The following is a 24159-nucleotide window of genomic DNA, read 5'->3' as shown; positions in this document are numbered from 1 at the left end:
CCTGTCATCTGACATAAATGCGCCTTTTTCCCCCCGATACAAATGCCGTTCTCCTGAAACTGGAGATATTTTCCTTTCGTTCCTGCTCTTTTCCATTCCTGAGATATGGCCTCATCTTCCTGCTACACAAATCTGGTCTTAGCCAAGAGGGCGTGGTCGTTAAAAGATACGCCCACAAACTAGTTATGGACCATCCCATCCACACGGTAAAGATTAGGCCATATCTCCGGAATGGAGAGGCGTAGAAACAAACGAAAACTCACGCCGGATTCAGGAGAACAGCGGCAAGAACACCAGGTAAAGAAACTAGATTTACAGCAAAAAAATAAAAAAAAAATAATATATATATATATATATATATATATATATATATATATATATATATATATATATATATATATATATATATATATATATATATATATATATATATATATATATATATATATACACACACATATACATATACATATATATCAGGATTACTCAAATCAAACCGCCAAAAATTTTTTTGTTACTTTACATTCCTTGTGGACTTTTATATGGAAAGTAAACACACACTTACCAATCTGCAGCAGCACCGGGGTGACCAGGGCCGTCTCCATGGCGTAGCAGAACTCGCGCCCAAACATGACGGCGCCGTGCATCACCCAGAGGCGCACCGGGATGCGGTCGATGGAACCTTCGCTGATTGTCTCATCCCGGCTCTCGCTCTCCTTGGGCTCGTCCTTCTTCAGCTTGGCCAAGGGAAGGTCCTGGACTTGCATAGTATCCGAGTCGGCATTTTGGGGTGCCATCATCATCACCACAAAAATATATATATAATAATATACCTATATTCTTAGAGCTTCTATATAAATATTAATACTATAGATCTGCAAAAGATAAATAAAGACTTCCTGTGCGCTGGGCTCTCCACGCGCTAACACTTCAGTCTCCGCTGTGTAGGCGTCTCCGCAGCTTCGGCAGGGTGCGCAGGAGAGAACGCTATTTGGTGCTAATTCAATCATATGGCTTAATGGCTCTACTGGGAATTAGAGTGAAAAATCCATAGTTGCCATTCAGTTAATACCAGTTTCATCATTTCTATAGAAGTAGTGGTAAAACTCTTGGTCTGGTGCTTGCAGGCTGGGAAGGCGACACACATAGGTGATGCACCGTTAATCCCCATCGAGCGGCTGATTAATCTGAAAAACAAAAAAACACAACAACGTGTCAGAGGGGAAAGTGGCGCGAGGGCGCTGTGCCGGCGGGAGAGACGTGGAACTAATGCATTTCGGAAGAATTAAAAAAAAAAAAAAAAGGAAAGGAAAGAAAAAAAAAAAGATCTAGAGAGAGACAGATGCCGCCGGATCCGTTTTTTTTCTCATAGACTTGTATTAGCATCGGATTGCAGTGGATGGCCTCACGCTTCAGTCGTCGTTCGCCGAATCTGCCGAAACTTGTCGGTCCGGCAGCCAGAGACAACGGACAAAGTAACGTTTGTTACTGTTGAAAAAACGGACAGTGACGGAAACGTCGCCGTCCGTTGTTAGCTAGAATGGAAGCCGATGGTGCCAGATCCATCAAATGACGGATTCAGTTTTCTTAAACTGAGCATGCTCCGCTTTTTTTAAAGATCCAAGTAGCCGGATCTAGCGAAAAAAAACAAAAAAAACGGAACAGACGCATCAGTTAATCACAATCTGCGACTGATGGTAAAAAACTGATGTGTGAGAGCGGCCTAAGGCTATGTGCACACATTGCAGATTTGACTGTGGAATTTTCTGTGCAGATTCTGAATTTCTAGGCAGAAAACAAAGGTCAGACTCTGCGCTTTTTTTGGTCTGTGCACACGTTGCAGATTTGTGTGGATTTCTTCCTTTTTTTACCCCTGCACATTTCTATTATGGAATAGGTGCAGAAACGCAGCAGATCTGCAAAAAGAAGGGACATGATTCTCTTTCGAATCTGCTGCGTTTTCTGTGCAGAATTTTCATCACAGCATTTTTTTTTGCCATTGATTTACATTGTACTGAAAATCACTTGCATGTCTGCACAAAAAAAAACCTGCAGATCTGCATGAAATATGCAACGTGTGCACATAGCCCAAGTCTCCTCAGTCTTTTTTGCAAACTAAACATTCCCAAATCCTGTACATGGTTTGCAGACCGGTCACCATTCTGGTCACTTCTCTGTATGAACAAAGTGGAGCAAGTTCAAATACAGTTTATTGGACTAAAGACGGCACCTGATATAGAGGCCGAAGGAAAGCAGATATTCCTCCCCGTCACACCATAAACATAGGGAAAGGAAAGTAAGTGTTTCATGGCTAAAAGTCCTACACAGAAAGAAAAGGGGCAAACTTAGCCATTCTAATAAGCTGTCAGCCAGGAAGCAGTATTATAGTAGTTATATTCTGTGCATAGGGGCAGTATTATAGTAGTTATATTCTGTACATAGGGGCAGTATTATAGTAGTTATATTCTGTACATAGGGGCAGTATTATAGTAGTTATATTCTGTACATAGGGGCAGTATTATAGTAGTTATATTCTTGTACATAGGGGCAGTATTATAGTAGTTATATTCTTGTACATAGGGGCAGTATTATAGTAGTTATATTTTTGTATATAGGGGGCAGTACTATAGTAGTTATATTCTTGTACATAGGAGCAGTATTATAGTAGTTATATTCTTGAACATAGGGGGCAGTATCATAGTAGTTATATTCTTGTACATAGGAGCAGTATTATAGTAGTTATATTCTTGTACATAGGGAGCAGTATTATAGTAGTTATATTCTTGTACATAGGGGCAGTATTATAGTTGTTATATTCTTGTACATAGGAGCAGTATTATAGTAGTTATATTCTTGTACATAGGGGCAGTATTATAGTAGTTATATTCTTGTACATAGGGGCAGTATTATAGTAGTTATATTCTTGTACATAGGGGCAGTATTATAGTAGTTATATTCTGTACATAGGGGCAGTATTATAGTAGTTATATTCTTGTACATAGGGGCAGTATTATAGTAGTTATATTCTTGTACATAGGGGCAGTATTATAGTAGTTATATTCTTGTACATAGGGGCAGTATTATAGTAGTTATATTCTTGTACATAGGAGCAGTATTATAGTAGTTATATTCTTGTACATAGGGGCAGTATTATAGTAGTTATATTCTTGTACATAGGGGCAGTATTATAGTAGTTATATTCTTGTACATAGGGGCAGTATTATAGTAGTTATATTCTTGTACATAGGGGCAGTATTATAGTAGTTATATTCTTGTACATAGGGGCAGTATTATAGTAGTTATATTCTTGTACATAGGGGCAGTATTATAGTAGTTATATTCTTGTACATAGGGGCAGTATTATAGTAGTTATATTCTTGTATAAAGGGGCAGTATTATAGTAGTTATATTCTTGTACATAGGAGCAGTATTATAGCAGTCATATTCCCTCATTTGAAGCAAGGCAGCAGCCCGATAAAACTACTATAATACCGCCCTCTGAAGTTTCCCAGATCAGCACATGCGCAGTGAGTGGAGGGCACTGGTCACCTGATCCCTCATATCTCAAGTTTATGGCTTTAAATATTGGAAGGTGACAGCTTGGCTATAGGAATGAAGGAATGTCTGCTGCCTCTTAACATTGGAAAAAGAGAATAAAAGCTTCATATAAGACAAAGTCAACATCAGAGAAGGGGGCTGGTTTAGCTGTTAAAATAAGCAGTCCTCCAGCTTCCTTCACACATGAAAGGCACAGGACCAGAAGTGACACTATGGACCTATGGCAGGTGTGACATCCAGACCATCAGGGCACCAGAGTAACGGGACGATATCAGTAAATTTATAAATCTTCGCTTATGCTCATTCGTGAACAACTTAGATACATCAGCCAGGCTACATTTGTCAGATGCAAAAACAGGAAACTCTGGGAACTAGGATCAGCAAAGTGAGTGAAAGGGGCTGGCCAAGACTGACCATCTCTCGCTTAGCCAGCCCCCTTCCCAGTCCTTGCACTAATATTAGCAAGTTTAATATGCTAACGCTCTCATTAAAAAGAGGATTTATATGTATGTATTTTGTTTTTTGGAGGGTTTTTTGCGAGGTTGGACAACACCTTTATAAGTGTATCCTTGCGGTGTTTCTATACATATACCCCATCTGGTGGCTCAGTTTTTCACAACCATTAAGCTGAACAAGTCAAAAAACAGAAAAATATTGAAAAGAATTTTCCTCTTTAGACAATCCCTACTTGTTAGAAGGGTCCCAGACAGTAAGGAGATCTCCAGCAATCACTCATTAGACTACATTTCACTGCAGCGCCTCTACAGGACAAATGAAGAATTGCAGCGTCCATTCATATCAGTGAGGTATCTGTATAATGCAGAACAGGACGGGTCCTCCAGAGGGAGCGGCGCCTGAATGTGCCACCACCATATACCGCAATCCTGGTGATGTCACCATTGTCTACAGAACGGCATGGAGGAGCCTGGAGTGGCAGCATTACTCGCAAAGCTCTGACGTATGGAGCAAAAATCTCAAAATAGAAGCCATACACTATTTTCCGCTGGGACTCACTGCAGTCTAAAAATTCTACCCGCCTTGTTCTTTCTCAAGTTGCTGTGCTCAGGAAGCCGAGAATTATTGTATCTGTTATTGTAGGAAGGGCGAGAAAGTCAAATCTGGTGTTCAGGGGAGGCCAAGAGCTGACAGAGATTCATTACAGAAAAATCAGCCAGATTCTGGAAAAACCTGAGCAAATACTTGTGTACACCAAGATAGGAGCAGTATTATAGTAATTAGTTATATTCTTGTACACAGGAGCAGTATTATAGCAGTTATATTCTTGTACATAGGGGCTGTATTATAGCAGTTATATTCTTGTACATAGGAGCAGTATTATAGCAGTCATTCTTGTACATAGGAGCAGTATTATAGTAGTTATATTCTTGTACATAGGAGCAGTATTATAGTAGTTATATTCTTGTACATAGGAGCAGTATTATAGCAGTTATATTCTTGTACATAGGAGCAGTATTATAGTAGTTATATTCTTGTACATAGGAGCAGTATTATAGCAGTCATTCTTGTACATAGGAGCAGTATTATAGCAGTTATATTCTTGTACATAGGAGCAGTATTATAGTAGTTATATTCTTGTACATAGGAGGCAGTATTATAGTAGTTATATTCTTGTACATAGGAGGCAGTAATATAGTAGTTATATTCTTGTACATAGGAGGCAGTATTATAGTAGTTATATTCTTGTACATAGGAGCAGTATTATAGTAGTTATATTCTTGTACATAGGAGGCAGTATTATAGTAGTTATATTCTTGTACATAGGAGCAGTATTATAGCAGTTATATTCTTGTACATAGAGGGCAGTATTATAGTAGTTATATTCTTGTACATAGGGGCAGTATAATAGTAGTTCTATTCTTGTACATAGGAGCAGTATTATAGCAGTTATATTCTTGTACATAGGAGCAGTATTATAGTAGTTATATTCTTGTACATAGGAGGCAGTATTATAGTAGTTATATTCTTGTACATAGGGGCAGTATTATAGTAGTTATATTCTTGTACATAGGAGCAGTATTATAGTAGTTATATTCTTGTACATAGGAGCAGTATTATAGTAGTTCTATTCTTGTACATAGGGGCAGTATTATAGTAGTTATATTCTTGTACATAGGAGCAGTATTATAGCAGTCATATTCTTGTACATAGGAGCAGTATTATAGCAGTTATATTCTTGTACATAGGGGCAGTATTATAGTAGTTATATTCTTGTACATAGGAGGCAGTATTATAGTAGTTATATTCTTGTACATAGGGGCAGTATAATAGTAGTTATATTCTTGTACATAGGAGCAGTATTATAGCAGTTATATTCTTGTACATAGGAGGTAGTACTATACCAACTCTCCTTAGTCCATGACTTGTCAACATTAAATACATTTGACCCCAATTTCACGAGTGAAAGTAGCGGTTCATTTAAAACACAGATAACATTTCTATGTGGTCGCTTCCTTTAGGAGTTTCCCTTTAAGGTTCTTCATTTACTGCGAGAATAATGGACGAGAATAATCCGATTAAAATTAAAAACCCCCAACATCGCATGGGACTTGCATGACTCGTCCGACTTTTTAGGAACAATATAGGACTTTTTTCTTTAATGGTGATGGGTATGAGCCCTAAGAGTAACTAAACACATTGGTTCTACAGCTTCATGAACTACATCTTCTTATCGATGTCGAAGCAGCGCTAAAGACACCAGGGTCATCTATAAAACAGGAATAATGTCTTCCGCTTCCCCAGGAGTCTTGATTATGGGAGGTCAGAGGAAGATTAGGATGTTACCATTATCACACATGAAACCAGAGCACTGAACTCAACGACTTCCTCCATTGTCTGGTTTATTAATACGAGTATCATAGCTGCCAACCCGCGTGACTTCCCTCCGCGTCTCTGCACAAGACCACAATATGGTGGATGGCGGTATGCCACCTGGAGGGGGATTACAGAAAAATGGGACCCCTCATGTGCCACAGCTGTGAGAAGCATCAGACTCATAACTATGTTTACATCACCCTTTGTTCACTCCTCAGTGGTTACATCTGAAGCCTTGAAAAATGGGATTAGGACGTAGGGATATCGACTCTGTAGATGACCTTTCACCAGTTACCTCTGCAGCCACTATTCAATGCTGCAGTCAGATGGAGTAAGATATAGGTTTTATTTCTTAATTTCTCTTCTCCATTGCGAAGATATCAGCTTGTAAAGTTCAGATTATAATTTTGTATGAATTATTTTGGTGTTACCAGAGATTTGTCATTGGGGGAGTGTACTTTTTCTCCCTGCATGAGGTTGACCAATCATAAGCAGCCAACAACATACAGGAAGCAAAAGGACACGCCCTCCTCTCCTCACTGATCTCGGCAGATACAGTGTGGAGGTACAAGCCGGTTCTTCAAATATAGTTAAAATATAACTTTTAATTCTAATCAATTAAAATAAAGTGCAAACATATAGTGCTAACAGAAAGTGCAGAGTGCGTACAATACTAGACATAGAGACACGTATAAAAACCTATGAGACTATATAACCGCACCATTACCCACTGTTTAGATACCGAAGATATCCGTCAGTGTTGTTAAACAGAAACAGGCTAGGGACTATGAATCCGTCAAACTCTAGATCTCACGTCTCTATGCCACCACTGTGAACGACAGGCAGGATAGCACCCCAGTAGGCTATATCATTAGTCACTTAACGGCTTCTAGGTAACTGCTGTTGCAGTAACACCTTATCCATGCCAAGCGGTCTATGTCTCTTATTATTGCTCAAGAAAGAATGTCATGGTCATAGATGTTATCTATTCACCCTCTATATATGTAACATTTACCGGGCTACGACAAACATCTAGTCATGTGCAAAAAAAAGAAGGTATGATACTCATCAATCCTCTGTTGATCAGTCTTCTGTTGGAGATCTGATGCAGTGATGTGTATCAAAAGCCCATCGTTTCGGTCATTCCACTATCGACCGTGCTTTTCTCCCTGGGCTCATTATCTTGTACCGTGTTTCCCAACGCGTTTCATATAGAGTAATCATCAGGGGATTGTATCACCAATACAGATGTTGCGTGAGCTCACGCAACATCTGTATTGGTGATACAATCCCCTGATGATTACTCTATATGAAACGCGTTGGGAAACACGGTACAAGATAATGAGCCCAGGGAGAAAAGCACGGTCGATAGTGGAATGACCGAAACGATGGGCTTTTGATACACATCACTGCATCAGATCTCCAACAGAAGACTGATCAACAGAGGATTGATGAGTATCATACCTTCTTTTTTTTTGCACATGACTAGATGTTTGTCGTAGCCCGGTAAATGTTACATATATAGAGGGTGAATAGATAACATCTATGACCATGACATTCTTTCTTGAGCAATAATAAGAGACAGACCGCTTGGCATGGATAAGGTGTTACTGCAACAGCAGTTACCTAGAAGCCGTTAAGTGACTAATGATATAGCCTACTGGGGTGCTATCCTGCCTGTCGTTCACAGTGGTGGCATAGAGACGTGAGATCTAGAGTTTGACGGATTCATAGTCCCTAGCCTGTTTCTGTTTAACAACACTGACGGATATCTTCGGTATCTAAACAGTGGGTAATGGTGCGGTTATATAGTCTCATAGGTTTTTATACGTGTCTCTATGTCTAGTATTGTACGCACTCTGCACTTTCTGTTAGCACTATATGTTTGCACTTTATTTTAATTGATTAGAATTAAAAGTTATATTTTAACTATATTTGAAGAACCGGCTTGTTACAATCCAGATATATTTGGTTCTTTACCTTACATGATTTGAGCCTGGCTTGGTCATAGTGTGGAGGTACAGCAGAGTTCAGTTCTGTATCAGACTCTGGGGTTAGGAGTCTTGACTACAGATTAACATTTTATTTGTGCCGAGACATTGTAACAAACTACCAGAATAGAAGATGGAGGGGTTCTGATGGAACCCTTGAAAAACAAAAGGTGTCCAACGGAAACCCCTACAGAGCCAACCACCATTATGAGGCCGATTGTGTCACTCTGGGCATCGTCCGGCCTGTTTCTTAGAAGTATGTAAGGCGGTGTCTTTACTCTGGTACTGGAGTGGGGTCCAAAGTAGCCTGGTTTCCATATGAAGAGACCCATTACTAATTTTGTATTTGGGACCAACGTGATGTAAATAACGCTTCTCGAATTCTGTCTGTAGGAGTCCAGTGGGCGGTGCTAATCAGTGACTGACAGCCATGTCTGCAATCCCACACAAGTAAGGCTGTCACTCACTGAACTACGGACAGGTAATAAGTGACTTTATAGTGTTACTCCTGATATTTGAAGGCAACAGTTAAAGCTGCTCCGGTTGTGACTGCAGCAGATTCGAGAGCGGCGTTAAAGGATTGTTTAAATGTCACTGCGGCAGAAAGCTAGTCGAGGCGTTGGTTGGAGGACAGAGCTGTCGGGCACAACGCGTTCCCGCGTCAGGCAGAAATCTCCCACGTAATTGCAGCTTGGGAATAACGAGCCATGTGCTGTGTTCTGCTACATGCACAGCAGTCATATTGGGCATTTGCAGCAGATTTTACCCTTTGCCGCACAAGCTGCAGAAAAATTAAACACATATGGAGCATGCAGAAGTTTTGAAAATCTGCATTTATTTGGATCTTTACCTCTACATGTATTTTTTGGGTAAATTTGCCGGCTCTGTAGATTGGCACCAACATGCCAGGATGAATTCCTGCAGTTCAGTGCTTCTGCCCAATACCGCTACCCACCTGCTTTATTACCCACCGTTACACCCAAGGTAAGAGGCGCTCCCCTCCCCCACCATGCGCAATCTGCATATGCCGGAGCGCCTCTGTGGATGGATTATATGATAATACACCGCAGCTTCTGCCAAAACCGAGCGACTACACAACAATCCGTGCACTGAGCGCAGACCTGGGGCTCCGGTTACACGGCAGGATTTCCACAGTTTAATGACCACGTAGATATTTAATGTCCTGGAAAGTAGATTTAAAGTCAGTGAATACAGCACGGACACAAACTCTGTATAACCCCTACTGTGCTTAGGTATACATCACGGAAAAACGAGGGTAATGTGCTGAAAGTCAGGTCCGCTCAAGATAAGTGTGAAATATCAGGGGGAAAAGTAGGTTTCCAGTGTCCAGTACATGGTCCACATGCTAACTGAATACTTCCCTTCTACTGATCCCGAGTTACATCCTGTATTATACCCCAGAGCTGCACTCACTATTCTGCTGGTGCAGTCACTGTGTACATACATTACTGATCCTGAGTTACATCCTGTATTATACCCCAGAGCTGCACTCACTATTCTGCTGGTGCAGTCACTGTGTACATACATTACTGATCCTGAGTTACATCCTGTATTATACTCCAGAGCTGCACTCACTATTCTGCTGGTGCAGTCACTGTGTACATACATTACTGATCCTGAGTTACATCCTGTATTATACCCCAGAGCTGCACTCACTATTCTGCTGGTGCAGTCACTGAGTACATACATTACATTACTGATCCTGAGTTACATCCTGTATTATACCCCAGAGCTGCACTCACTATTCTGCTGGTGCAGTCACTGTGTACATACATTACTGATCCTGAGTTACATCCTGTATTATACCCCAGAGCTGCACTCACTATTCTGCTGGTGCAGTCACTGTGTACATACATTACTGATCCTGAGTTACATCCTGTATTATACCCCAGAGCTGCACTCACTATTCTGCTGGTGCAGTCACTGTGCACATACATTACATTACTGATCCTGAGTTACATCCTGTATTATACTACAGAGCTGCACTCACTATTCTGCTGGTGCAGTTGCTGTGTGCATACATTACATTACTGATCCTGAGTTACCTCCTTTATTATACCCCAGAGCTGCACTCACTATTCTGCTGGTGCTGTCACTGTGTACATACATTACTGATCCTGAGTTACATGCTGTATTATACTACAGAGCTGCACTCACTATTCTGCTGGTGCAGTCACTGTGTACATAAATTACTGATCCTGAGTTACATCCTGTATTATACCCCAGAGCTGCACTCACTATTCTGCTGGTGCAGTCACTGTGTACATACATTACTGATCCTGAGTTACATCCTGTATTATACCCCAGAGCTGCACTCACTATTCTGCTGGTGCTGTCACTGTGTACATACATTACTGATCCAGAGTTACATCGTGTTTTATACCCCAGAGCTGCACTCACCTTGCCACTTGTAATCTTATAACCCCATCCTCTATACTTGAGGCACTAAACAAGTTGGGTCATGGATACATTTACGCTCTGATGTCTGCAGACTAATAACTGCAGATCTGGAGTGTACCGTAATCTAGGAGGAATCGCTAGAAAAGTAAAAATGGCCCTAAAATTATTCATGTTCTCTCTTCCTCTGCCTGATGGATTGTCAGGAGTACTACAACATGTCGTCTATTCTGCAGGACCAAGGCCACCATTTATGGTCCATTATGGGACCATGAAAACATGCAGTTCTAAAGAAGATAGAAGATTCACCTATGCCATTCCTGAACACTGGCATTTACAATGAGGGACGAGACATTCGGCTTACCCGTGACACAGCTACACTGCACCTCCATGAGCCGAGAAACAGGAGTGGGGCCGATTGGAAGCCAAAATACCGGCTACTTATTCGTGCCACTTTTTATAGTGGCGATTTTACCAATCCAAGTGACTGTCGGCCACACATTGTTATACCAGGTCTATGCTCCTACTGTCTTCCCGAGACAATGCCGCTAAAGGTTAAGTGCTCGCCCTTGAATGACATTGGCATTTCATTAGAATGGAGGGCAGATATCAGTGAGCGCTCTTCAGGTTACTTGACATTTCAGCACATTAAGAAACTCTATTCAGTACCAAGACTGGAGAAATGTCATGGCCAGGATCTCCACTGAACATAGGATGAGCCACCTTTGTAACGGTGAGGCGTGGGTGGCCGAAGGGTATATTATGTATCCTCCAAAAGGCCAAGTATGGGGGGGGTGTCAGGATATATTGTATGCACTCCAGGTGTCATACAGGCTTCCTTAAAGGAAACCACTGAGCAATCCTGAATATTCATAGTCACCAAATCATCATGAATGGACCCAGCAGCCAAAATCTAGGTGGCCCGAAGATGTTCTTCATGGAATAGGTCAATTCTGGTGACCTTAGTGCCAAACCGAAGAAAAAGAAAAGCGGTAGCTACGTTCAAATACTGGATCTCCAAAGTTCCCAGCAGAACTAGAACCAATCATTCCGAGACCCTTGACAAAAGTTTCAAATATTAGTTTCTATTGGCTAGAGAACCCATTTAAAGGGCCAAGACACTTTTTTGTAAACAAGGGTACCACCCTCCCCAAATACCTTTTATTAAGCTGGACCTGTAGCCGGATTTTCACTACCTGGATCCTGGCTCAGCCCATCACAAATGGACATCTCCCAGGTGTTGAAACTTGACCAGGAACGAGTAACAATTGGAGCTCTGAGAAAATGGGTAATGAGCTGGACAAGGAAAGTGACAATCAACGGGAATGAACAGGCACCAGGAAGGGTGATCGAGGAGAACCCATTTGACCCAAGTATCATAGTCATTGTTGCAGAATCCAACAATTGGGCTTTACTATTGACTGTGTGGCTTTCCTTTTAGGGAGGGAGTCAAGTCAAGGCGAAAAAGGTCCAATCATCTGATTACTACAAGGCTGTGCCGATTCCTTAAAAACGTGGTTATCTTACCCTAAAAGAGCCCTACTGGCATGTAGTTGGACATGGACCAATAAATCTATCATTCTTGGATCCTTTAAGGCAGGGGTCCCCAACTCCAGTCCTCAAGGCCCACCAACAGGTCATGTTTTCAGGATTTCCTTTGCATTGCACAGGTGATGCAATTATTACCTGGGCAAGACTAAGGAAATCCTGAAAACATGACATGTTGGTGGGCCTTGAGGACTGGAGTTGGGGACCCCTGCTCTAAGGCAGTCACCAGAAAAAAAAAAAATTCAGGGGGAATAGGAAAAAAAAAAAACCACATTACTTTTTTCCTTGCAGCTACTGTTCCATGGTTTCCCCCAAATTCATTCCGGCCTCTACTTCTCCCATCTCAGCACATGGGCTGAACGGGCATTTCCTATTACTGGCTGATGTGGGCCACCGTTTCGGCCCTTGATTGGCCAAGCTAGCATTTGTGGCCAGTGTACCGAGATGGGACCAGGAAGTAGAGACGAGGCTCAGACACGGGGTACCGAGGAGCCGAAAATATTACTATTTTTTTGCCAGTTTAGACATCTTCCATTTTAAGTCCTAGCCCCTTAAGCAAAATGTACACGTTTGTATGAATTTTGCCATCACTTAGGGAAACCGTCTCTTTTTCTAGTGATGTGATGTGTTTCTTCCCAAGCCAATAAAAAGACCCGAGGGACCCCACTCATCCTCCCAAATTCAATTTATATTCGCAATTATCATGAGGGAACAGATCTGCGAGACCCGGACGAATTCCAACTCGAATCCAAGGTTCTCTGGCCGGGATGCCTCCTTCGGTAGTAGCAGATTCGCAGATTTGCCAGAATCAGTTGAGGTCTGGACAAAGACTCGTAGGGTTCGTTGTAACATCTTTATATTCAGACAGTCTCCCACCTACTTAGACTGCTGTAATAAAGACCCATAAAAGAAAATAGGGCTCCCCAAACCATCCAGTAAGGGAGGATGTCCAACGCCTAGTGACAATGCTTACCATCTGGAGGTGGGGACACCTCACCGGGACCCAAACTAAGCAGAACCCAAGGGGCCAATCTGCTGTACCCACCCGGATGGAGGTCACTGTGTACAGGGGCACGGCCTGCTGATCGGTTGGGCTCCTGGGGTCCACACCGATCACTCTTTGGATGCAAGTGGCCCTGGAGGTCCGTGCTGGCACGTGGCTGGTGGTACGCCCGGAGCCTAGATACACTTTCTGCAGAATATTCCGCTTATTAGCGGTGCACACACGCAGAACATTTCTTAATCTGCTCAGCTCATTAACCGAGCAAAATTTTCTCGTAAAAGCCGCTTAGCTCTGCGATTTAATTACAAGCTGTAAGCACATGGAAATCGGAACACGGGAAGACGGCGGGAACCAGGCCTCATGTTATGGGCACACGGCTCAACATCTAATAAATGTCCGGCATGTGGCGGGCGAGGGGGTAACGAAATCTGCCCCCTGGAACGTGCTGGGAGCAACATGTTACGGCAGATACGTCCCGGTCGTTAATAATAATAATGCCCATTTATTTTTTATTAACTCGCTTTATCCCCCATTTGTAATAGTTGTATGCCAACGCCTTCTCAACCGGCCGATTATTCGCCTTTTTATCATGTACTGAAAAATGAAAATAAATACAAAAAACTGTGCAACAGTTCTTTTTGGTTTAGTTTATGAAACTTTGAAAATGGCAACTTTTTTTTAATTTTCTTTAGAGACTTTCTGAAGTTTTCCACTGATGGCGTTTAGTGAGAGCCTGGGGGTTTTGCATGCAAGCTACAGCCTTCATTGACACCATTTTTCGATTGCTTTTTATTCCATTTGTTTTGCGCTTTATTGTGTGTATTCTACATCTACTATACAATTGTCTAAGGGTCACTTCCGTCTGTCCTGTCTGTCTGGGTTATTCATTCGCTGATTGGTCTCGCCAGCTGCCTGTCATGGCTGCCGCGACCAATCAGCGATGGGCACAGTCCGGAAGAAAATGGCCGCTCCTTACTCCCCACAGTCAGTGCCTGTAGCCCACATACTCCCCTCCGGTCACCGCTGACACAGGGTTAATGCCGGTGGTAACGGACCGCGTGATGCCGCGGGTAATGCACTCAGTTACCGCCGCTATTAACCCTGTGTGTCCCCAACTTTTTACTATTGACGCTGCCTATGTGGCATCAATAGTAAAAAAAATGTAATGTTAAAAATACAAAAAAAAAAAAAACCTGCTATACTCACCCTCCGTAGCCGCTCGCGCCGGCCGCCATCCTCCGTTGCAGGTTCTGGTGGCAGAAGGACCTGCCATGACGTCAGTCATGTGACCGCGACGTCATCACAGGTCCTGCGCTCATACCAACCCTGGGACCGGAAGCTGCCGTGGACTACAAGGGGCCCTCGGAAAGGTGAGTATATGTTTATTTTTTTATTTTTTAACCTGTGACAAACCTGGCTGGGCTATATACTACGTGGCTGGGCAATACACTAGTGGCTGAGCAATACATTACGTGGCTGGGCAATATAGTACGTGGACATGCATATTCTAGAATACCTGATGCGTTAGAATCGGGCCACCATCTAGTTTTAAATAAATATCTCAAGTGTGAAAATGTGAAATTAGAGACAAGACCACCAAATAGGTTTGGGGGGTTTTCTTTTAATTGGGAAAAGAGGGCGATTTAAACACTTCCTTTCGCCCACGCCTTTCCTCCAGTAGACTTATTGATTGTACTACACACTGTAGTCTAGCAGTACGTAGTAAAATTACTGAGCATGCATGAGGCCCAGTCACATGCCTCCATCTTTCTAATCTGTCTTTGTTGCCCCTAGCAACCAATCACAGAGCAGATTTCACTTTACCAGTGCCATTAAAAAAAAAAAAAAATGAAAAGAGCTCTGATTGGATTCTATAGGCAGCCTTCAGATAAGTGAGCCCTGGTGGATTTTAATTTTTCACCTTTGTCAAGATCCCCAACCCATCTCTTCAACCTATCACTAACAACTGGTGTTTACCCCTCATGCTTCAAACATGCCTCAATCACACCCATCCTCTGTATCTAGCCATGACCCCATATCACTTCTCCCCTATACCTCAATACTACTGGAACACCACGTCCACTTCGAACGGTCCTCCTGCTCCCTCTTCGACAGCTTACAATCTGGCTTCCCATCACATCACTCCACTGAAACTAACAAAAGTCACCAATGACCTACTAACGGCCAAAGCCAAGAGACACTACTCTGTCCTCCTCCTCCTGGACCTGTCCTCTGCCTTCTACACTACTCTGTCCTCCTCCTCCTAGACCTGTCCTCTGCCTTCTGCCTAACTGACCAGACATTCAGCGTCTCCCACTCACACACCACCTCCTCACCTCGCCCCCTATCTGTCGGAGTCCCACAAGGTTCAGTCCTTGGGCCCTTGCTCTTCTCCATTTACACCTTTGGCCTGGGACAGCTCATAGAATCTCACGGTTTTCAGTATCATCTCTATGCTGATGACACACAGATCTACATCTCTGGACCAGATATCACCACACTACTAACCAGAATCCCTCAATGTCTGTCCACTATTTCATCCTTCTTCTCCGCTAGATTTCTCAAACTTAACATGGACAAAACAGAATTCATCATCTTTCCCCCATCTCACGTGACCCCCCCAACGAATCTATCCATTACAGTAAATAGCTGCCCACTCTCCCCAGTCCCACAAGCTCACTGCCTCGGGGTAATCCTTGACACTGATCTCTCCTTCAAACCACATATCCAAGCCCTTTCCACTTCCTGCCGACTTCAAAACGCAAAAAAAAATCCCGGATCCTCACATTCCCCAACCTAGAATCTGCAAAAACCGTAGTCCATGCCCTCCATCTCCCGCCTTGACTACTGCAACCTCCTGCTCTGTGGCCTCCCCTCTAACACTCTCGCACCCCTCCAATCTATTCTAAACTCTGCTGCCGACTAACCCACCTGTCCCCCCGCTATTCCCCGGCCTCTCCCCTCTGTCAATCCCTTCACTGGCTCCCCATTACCCAGAGACTACAGTACAAAACCCTAACCATGACGTACAAAGTCATCCACAACCTGTCTCCTCCATACATCTGTGACCTCGTCTCCCGGTACTTACCTACACGCAACATCCGATCCTCACAAGATCTCCTTCTCTACTCCCCTATTATCTCCTCTTCCCACAATCGCATACAAGATTTCTCCCGTGCTTCCCCCATACTCTGGACCGCTCTAACCCAACACAGACTCTCGTCTACCATCGAAACCTTCAAAAAGAGCCTGAAGACCCACCTCTTCCGACAAGCCTACAACCTGCAGTAACCACCGATCGACCAAACCGCTGCTTGACCAGCTCTATCCTCACCTACTGTATCCTCACCCATCCCTTGTAGATTGTGAGCCCTCGCTGGCAGGGTCCTCTCTCCTCCTGGACCAGTCGTGGCTGTATTGTGTAAGATTACTGTACTGTTTTTATTATGTATACCCTCCTCACATGTAAAGCGCCATGGAATAAATGGCGCTATAATAATAAATAATCCCTGTTTGCTGACAACGAAGGACAGCATTCTCATTTAATTCGGACCTAGTCCTGCCTGCATAGCACCAAGGCTCTAAAAAGTTGGGCACAAACATTAATCCCTGTAGCCATTGTTTAGGGGTTACATATAAGACTGCGGGGGTCTGACAGCGGCAACGAGGAGTTGGAATGGAGCGGTGGTCAAGTATATGTGCTACTGATGTATGAAGTGACAAGAAGCCTGTGCGAGCAGGACTAGGATAAGGTGCCGGGATGGATGCAGCACTGCGTGCGCTAAACTAGCGGGGCTGCAGTGTAAAGCACAGAGGACAAACCAATAGCCTTTTCATTGGACAGTGCCCATTTGTAGAGTTTCCCCACACTTTTATAGTTAATTTGTTAGAAAAAAAAATTTAATGCCCCCCCCTCCCCCTCACACTAGTATCAATTGTCTGTGGTATCAACAGCTTATCCCAAGCCTTTGTACAGAGTAAATTTAATAGGGAAACGCTGGGGAATTGCAATTCGTGTATACTGTAATGGTATACGTGCTGTTAAAGCAAAATGGTTGAAGGTTTTATGCCAAAAAAATATATATATATTTATTTATGGTTTTACAATACAGTCGATGATTTATATCAGCTGAATCGGAGCCATCATTGGGAATCCTGGTGAAAAAAAGCCTTTCAGAGGAAGAAGAAAAAAAAAGTAACAAAGAAGCACATGGGAATGCAGAAGCCTTCAGTTGCGATGGTCAGAGGAAGGTCGGACACCCCAGGCACTGAGCGTCATGTGTGAAGCCTTTATTCCATTCACTAGAGACCCCAGAGCCAGTCTTTTACTGGAATGGCAGGGAGTGTCGGAGGGGATGACCACAACAAGTCGCTTAGACATGGCGAATGAGGATAGGAACCGTGTAAAGTTCCTACAAGCCAGCGTGCATGGTCACGGTCAGGCCCACAGCGGTGGCACGCCGGATGGTGCCTCCACAAGAGCCGCATTACAATGCTAGCGGGGAGAATACAGCCGTGCACTGGAGTTTAACGTTGGGTTATGGTCTGCCTGATCAAAAAAAACTAACCAGCGCCTGGAGGACTCAAACTGTCCGATAAGTTCCTGAAAAGTCTGTCTACTTACTTGTGACCTATGGGTAATAAGTTACCCATGGGAGAAAAATAGGAAAACTCTTGGCAAAAAATGCCAAACTTAAGCAGAACTTGCACTTGGTTGTATTTCGGCTTGGGATCGCTCCAGGAACCACGATGCGGGGCTGGAGCTATTGTACGGACAGGTCGCATGTGGCCAGTAGTGGTTGGCTCCGCCATTCCTCCCAGACTGGACCCCTGAATGCAAATCAAAAAAGTCCCCCATATACACACGAGATGGTTTTCCATCATTACGCCCACAGCCATCTCTCCCAGACAGTTATTGTGCTGAACACTCCCATTTGCTCCGAGCATCCTGCCGACAGAACCCTCTGCTGACGGCTTATCTCAGAGTAAAGCCATCGACCAACATCTCACCCGACTAACACTCGGCCGATGCCCCCATGCACAGAGTGTCAGCTCAACCCTTCGACATTAGGCCGACATGTATGGAGGGGGCTTAAGCCAAATGTTCACCATTGATGCAATCAGAAACGAGTAATTTAATGGGCAGCGCCAGATCCAAAAAGTAGTAACCGACATGAAAGGCTTCTTTACTGGAGATGAACATTTTACAAGGCATTTCATGGACAAACGTCCTCTTCGTCTTTCACAAACACCAACTGGTCGGCGTTTGTAACTTTATACAGGGGACGGTTTCTGAAACGCGTTGAATAATTTTCACCCATCACAAAGAAGCCTTCATATGAATAGTTTGGTTACTAATCTCTGGATTTGGCACTCCCAGTGAAATTCTCATTTTCCGTATATTACCCATTGGATCATTGACCATTAAATTAAGACGGGATATCGGAGAGGGGAAATTAGGTTGTTCATTAGGGTTTTCTTTTCTTACAAGAACCGATGGGTGCCATGACCCAAAAAGTCAAATCTTACATTACGGCACAGAACTATCACTCCTGCACGTGGCATTGGCCAATGAAGCTCATTCTGCTTTTATTACATAGACACGTGGTCAAAATTGTTGGTACCCCTCGATTAATGACAGAAAAACCCACAATGGTTACAGAAATAACCTGAATCTGAGAAAAGATAGGTGTTAAAAATCTATGAAAACGAACAAAAAAAAGTCAGACATTGCTTTCCAGCCATGCTTCCACAAAAATAAAATAAAAAACTCATGAAATTGGCCTGGAGAGAACTTAATATTTTGTTGCACAACCTTTTGAGGCAATCACATGATTCCTGTAACTTAACGAGGCTTCCGCGCCTCTCGACAGGTATTTTGTCCGCTCCTCAGGAGCAAACTGCTCCAGTTGTCTCGTGTGTGAAGGTCGCCTTTTCCAGACGGCAGGTTTCAGCTCTTTCCAAAGATGCTCAATAGGATTTAAATCGAGGCTCATAGAAGGCCACTTCAGAATAGTCCAATGGTTTCCTCTTAGCCATTCTTGGGTGTTTTTAGCTGTGTGTTTTGGGTCATTATCCTGTTGCAAGACCCATGACATTTGACTGAGACCAAGCTTTCTAACACTGGGCAGCACATTTCGCTCTAGAATCCCTTGCTAACCTTGAGATTTCATTGAACCCTTCACAGATTCTAGACACCATGTGCCAGATGCAGGAAAGCAGCCCCAGAACATAACAGAGCTTCCTCCATGTTTCACGGTAGGCACAGTGTTAATTTCTTGATACGCTTCATTTTTCCATCTGAACAGAGCTGATGTGCCTTGCCCAAAAGTTCCATTTTTGTCTCATCTGTCCATAGGACATTCTCCCAGAAGCTTTGTGGCTTGTCAACATGTAGCTTGGCAAATTCCAGTCTGGGGTATGATTTTTTTTTTCTTCCCAACAATGGTGTCCTCCTTGGTCATCTCCTATGAAATTCACTTTGGCTCATACAGCGACGGATGGTGCGATCTGACACTGATCTGACACTGATGTTCATTGAGCCTGAAGTTCACCTATAATCTGTTTAGAAGTTATTCTGGGCTCTTGTTACTATTCGTATTATCCGTCTCTTTGATTTGTAATCAATGTTCCTCCTGCGGCCACATACAGGGAGGTCGGCTACAGTCCCATGGATCTTACATTTCTGAATAATATATGCAGCTGTAGTCACAGGAACATCAAGCTGTTTGGAGATGGTCTTATAACTTTTACCTTTAACATGTCTATAATTTTTTTTCTAATCTCCTGAGACAACCCTTTCCTTCTTCCGCTGGTCCATGCTGAGTGTGATGCACACCATGTCACCACACAGCGCTGTGAGTATCTGTAGCCCTACATACCGGCCACTCACTGATTCCAAGAGTGTAGACCCCTGTGATGCTAGGTAGTGGACACACCGCGATCTAACATGTCCCTTTTGTCACATTATTTTCAGGGGTCCCACAGGCCTAGGTCATTAGTTTTATTTTATTTAATTCTGTGGAAGCATGGCGGAAAAGCAGTGTCTGACTCATCTGTTCATTTTCATGGATCTTTTATTACTTTTGTCAGATTCAAGTTATTTCTGTGACCATTGTGGGTTTTCTGTCATTAAACGAGGGGGACCAACAATTTTGACCACGTGTGTTATGTGCATTTAAGCTTACCATTGGATATCTGCCAATGACCTGCTGGCCTTGGAGCATATTTAGTACACTCCAAAATATTATTGTCATAGTCCATTATGGGTTGCATACTTGTAAGGTTAGATATACAAGCCCCCTCTTTGCTTGTCAAAAAAAAAAAAATATCAGAGACCAGTGTGCAATCCAAACTTACATCAAGATCACTATAACAAGGCAACTGATATGGTTGAAGGGTTGGAGACACCACCCAGTGGTGAGGACCATGACTTCCAGGACTTCATAATGCTCCGAAGCACCAGCAATGAGGTGGCAGGCAGGAAGAGACAAATATTTCCCCTTTGGAGCATCTCCCAGCCCCAGAACATCCTTCCCAACATCCCTGGGAGGCAATGAATCCTGATGGTACGGTTGGTGGCCATTTTTCTTTAATACTGTAAAACAGAACTCTCGAAGGAGAACAAATTTGCTAGCCTTTGTTTAGTGCGAAAAGGAGAGCGAGCGTGACTAGGGATGCCAAAAATTGCAAAAATGTAAAATTTGGATCTTTTAAACCACATACAAAGTAGACTCAAACTAAAAACTATTTTGTTGCTTGGGGAGATGAAGTCTGAGTACTGCATCCTCCATGGGTAGTCTTCCAGCAAGACACCCCCCCAAAAAAAAATCTCCTGAAGAGCCAGGGGCAGTGTTGTATGAAAACAGATAGATGGAGATTTTGAGCCAAAAAAAAAAAATTTCCCTAGATCGGAGCGACAAGTCTGCATCTCAGCAATGTAGCCTCAGGCTTTCGGCCTAAAAGTTTATAACTTTGCTAAGACGTCAATGTTTTTACCCTCCTACTAATTTTCTTCTGGTCAGTTTCCATTCAGTGATATTTGTAGGTGGAAACTGCTCCTAAATCAAACCCACTTTCCCACTTGGACAACGTTTGGAAGGATTCGTCACTGGAAATCACAGACAACATTCAGAGCACCGTCTGAAGACTTAGATTTCCATCGGCCTCACTTTTGAAGGCTGTATGCAAGAAGCACTTTAGTAGTCCACGTCTTCTAATGCACTGGTCATGCAATATTCATGGAGAACACACTAGAGTGACGAGCGCTTCAAGAGTCGCCAACAACATCACAGAGTATACGTGCTACATGAAATCCAGAACTTCAGGGTCTCGCTGCTCTGGGGTCATTGGTTTAGGTCAAGACATTTGCTTGGACTTTGCAGGGACTAATAAAAGGAGAGCGACACAGAGGTCAGTTACTACAGAGGAAGGTGATGAACAGGGCCAGTGCCCTGGAGTCAGTGGACTACCTGTTTTTGCCTGCCAGTCCGCCAACCAAAGGAAGGGGCTAACGTAGAGACCCCCTCAGTGATCCATTTGCACAGATGGTGTAGAGCAAATGGAGTATGAAACAAGGCTAGCTAAGGCTATGCACAAATACCAATGGTCTACAAGGTCACAAGCTGGTTAGGAATTCCTTCCCCAGCCAAAAAGGAAGCATCCAGAATTGCCTATATCGGGTACATTGCGGTTTTGCATGGGGATATGCACAATACAATACCAACATGTCCTGCCTGATTTTATTTTATTTTTTTTTTAGGCCATTTACAGTGGGCTCATAACTGCTCTCCAGATTGCTGAAATGGATAAAGTGGTCTTCCGTGAGTGGAGATAGCCCACTGCGGTCCTCTGGAGTTATATAAAACACAGGACAGGACTCTGTTATTATCTAAGATGCAAATGCTCTAGGCCAATCATTGTAATGGTTTCAGCCAGCTATTAGAAGCAGTAAAAAAAAAACTAAGTTCTAAAAGAAAAAAAAAAAAAAGAAAAAAACACACACACACACACACACACACACACACAACTCCTCAGGGGCTGTCCTAGGGTGATGACTCCTGCCCACATATCCTTATATGGCAGGTCTATGCTGTTAAAGGAACTCTCCTGCTCAGGATCTTATCTCCATAAGCCAGAGGAAAGCCAATGAAAAGTGTGCCAACAGCCCTATCAAATTAGAGGACCACATGCAAAACTACATGTTTGACTGCCTATAGCCTCCATAGAAGAATAATCTAATAAGAGGGGGAAATAATTTGGCCGTTGCACCCCTATGAATTAGTGGATCAGCTACATATCGATTTAGATAAGGGGATGCCACACATTTAGTCACAACACATATATATATATATATATATATATATATATATATATATATATATATATATATATATATATATATATATATATATATATATATATATATATATATATAGGGAATTACTGTCTGAATCCACTTGGAGCAAGATTTTGAGCCAAACTGATGAAATGGTGCAAAAAAAAAAAAAAGTGCAACCTTGCACTCTAGAGTCCATATATCATTAGTCACAACTCGTTTCTGTGGACTCATTAAGCAGGTAGATGAAACTGCAGCGCGGGGTTAATAGATCACTCAGAGGGGAGGAAATGCCATGGCATTTACTTCCTATGGATGTTAACCACTTACACACCGTTAAAAATGAGAACCTGAACTACACGTGCCCAAAAATGCAGATGTGGCGGAGCATTGCAGGTCGTGTGTATCTGGCCTTACATAGGACTGCAGGATAGGCAATACTACTAACCATACAATATCTGTGGGTTACATAGGACTGCAGGATAGGCAATACTACTAACCATATAATATCTGTGGGTTACATAGGACTGCAGGCAGACACGCTTTATCACCTAAACAGTTCCCACCTTACGCGAACAAAGAGTTAAATGACAAATTCAGCTCTGCTCCATCTGCATGGATTTAAAAAAAAAAAAAAAAAAAAAGTCACTTATGGGAATGGAGGGTCCAATTACAAAGAACATCTGTCTCATAAACCCTATGAAAGAGCGAGACACGTGCAGATCTTACCGATCCACCGCCAGGGAGCCGGCCACGCGAATACCAAATCCAACACCTCAGCAGCATCCGATCCCAGCAGGAAAAGGGTCCTAGTGGTCCCACTGTCCGGACCCCTGTTTGTGGAGCACGCACAGGAGCATTGGCTGTGACTGCTGGTTAAAGGGAGGGTCTGGAGTGCTAGGAGGTCCGCACTGCCCTCCTACCTCTGCCGCACAGGACACGCCATGTGAAAAAACACGCTGCACAATGACGATGAATGAGATCGACAATCATACAATGAACAGAGGGCCGCAGCCGATCATTGCCGGGAGCCTGCGGGACATTCTCACCGAGGGGAGGATGCTCACCAATATGTGCAAGGCGCAACAACAAGACGTGATGGCTGATCAGCAGGTTTAACCCCTCAAGAGACGCCAGCAGCTTATCACAGCCATCATAATAGGCAGAACTAGCCAGAAAGCCAGCCAGTAATGATCACCCTACACACCCCAAACGAGCCGTTCACATCTACAGTACTGCACAGATGACTTACCTACACAATATGGTGGAAAAAAAGACAAATATCCATAAAGCTCAGCAGAGAACGTGAAAGGATAAAAAGAAAGGATTTATGCACAAATACAATGTGTGGTACGTCCCAGAGGAGCTCATCTTTGCCTCCTGATCCCAGTGTTCGATCCACTGGATTAAAAACATTTAGAGGAAGAAAAAAAAAAAAAAAAACACCCAAGTTTTTTTGATACAATCAACGG

General features: G+C 43.2%; 1 protein-coding gene across 2 annotated transcripts in view; it reads right to left on the bottom strand.

The window, feature by feature from the left end:
• SLC45A4 (solute carrier family 45 member 4) overlaps positions 1–24159 on the bottom strand; it is a 104978-nt gene that overhangs the window by 55604 nt on the left and 25215 nt on the right. The window contains exons 1-2 of one of the 2 annotated variants that reach the window (XM_069731981.1): positions 23417–23764; positions 566–1187 (exon numbers count right to left, since the gene is read on the bottom strand). In XM_069731981.1, coding sequence (XP_069588082.1) covers positions 566–803 — 238 coding nt within the window. In that variant the 5' untranslated portion in view covers positions 804–1187; positions 23417–23764. Of the gene's footprint in view, positions 1–565; positions 1188–23416; positions 23765–24159 lie in introns of those variants that run through there. The other variant, XM_069731980.1, reaches the window with a different exon arrangement.

Source organism: Ranitomeya imitator, chromosome 6 (genome assembly GCF_032444005.1).
Source record: "Ranitomeya imitator isolate aRanImi1 chromosome 6, aRanImi1.pri, whole genome shotgun sequence".
NCBI lineage: Eukaryota > Metazoa > Chordata > Amphibia > Anura > Dendrobatidae > Ranitomeya > Ranitomeya imitator.
The sequence above is the reverse complement of the archived record's forward strand: the minus strand, read 5'-3'. Positions and strand labels throughout refer to the sequence as shown.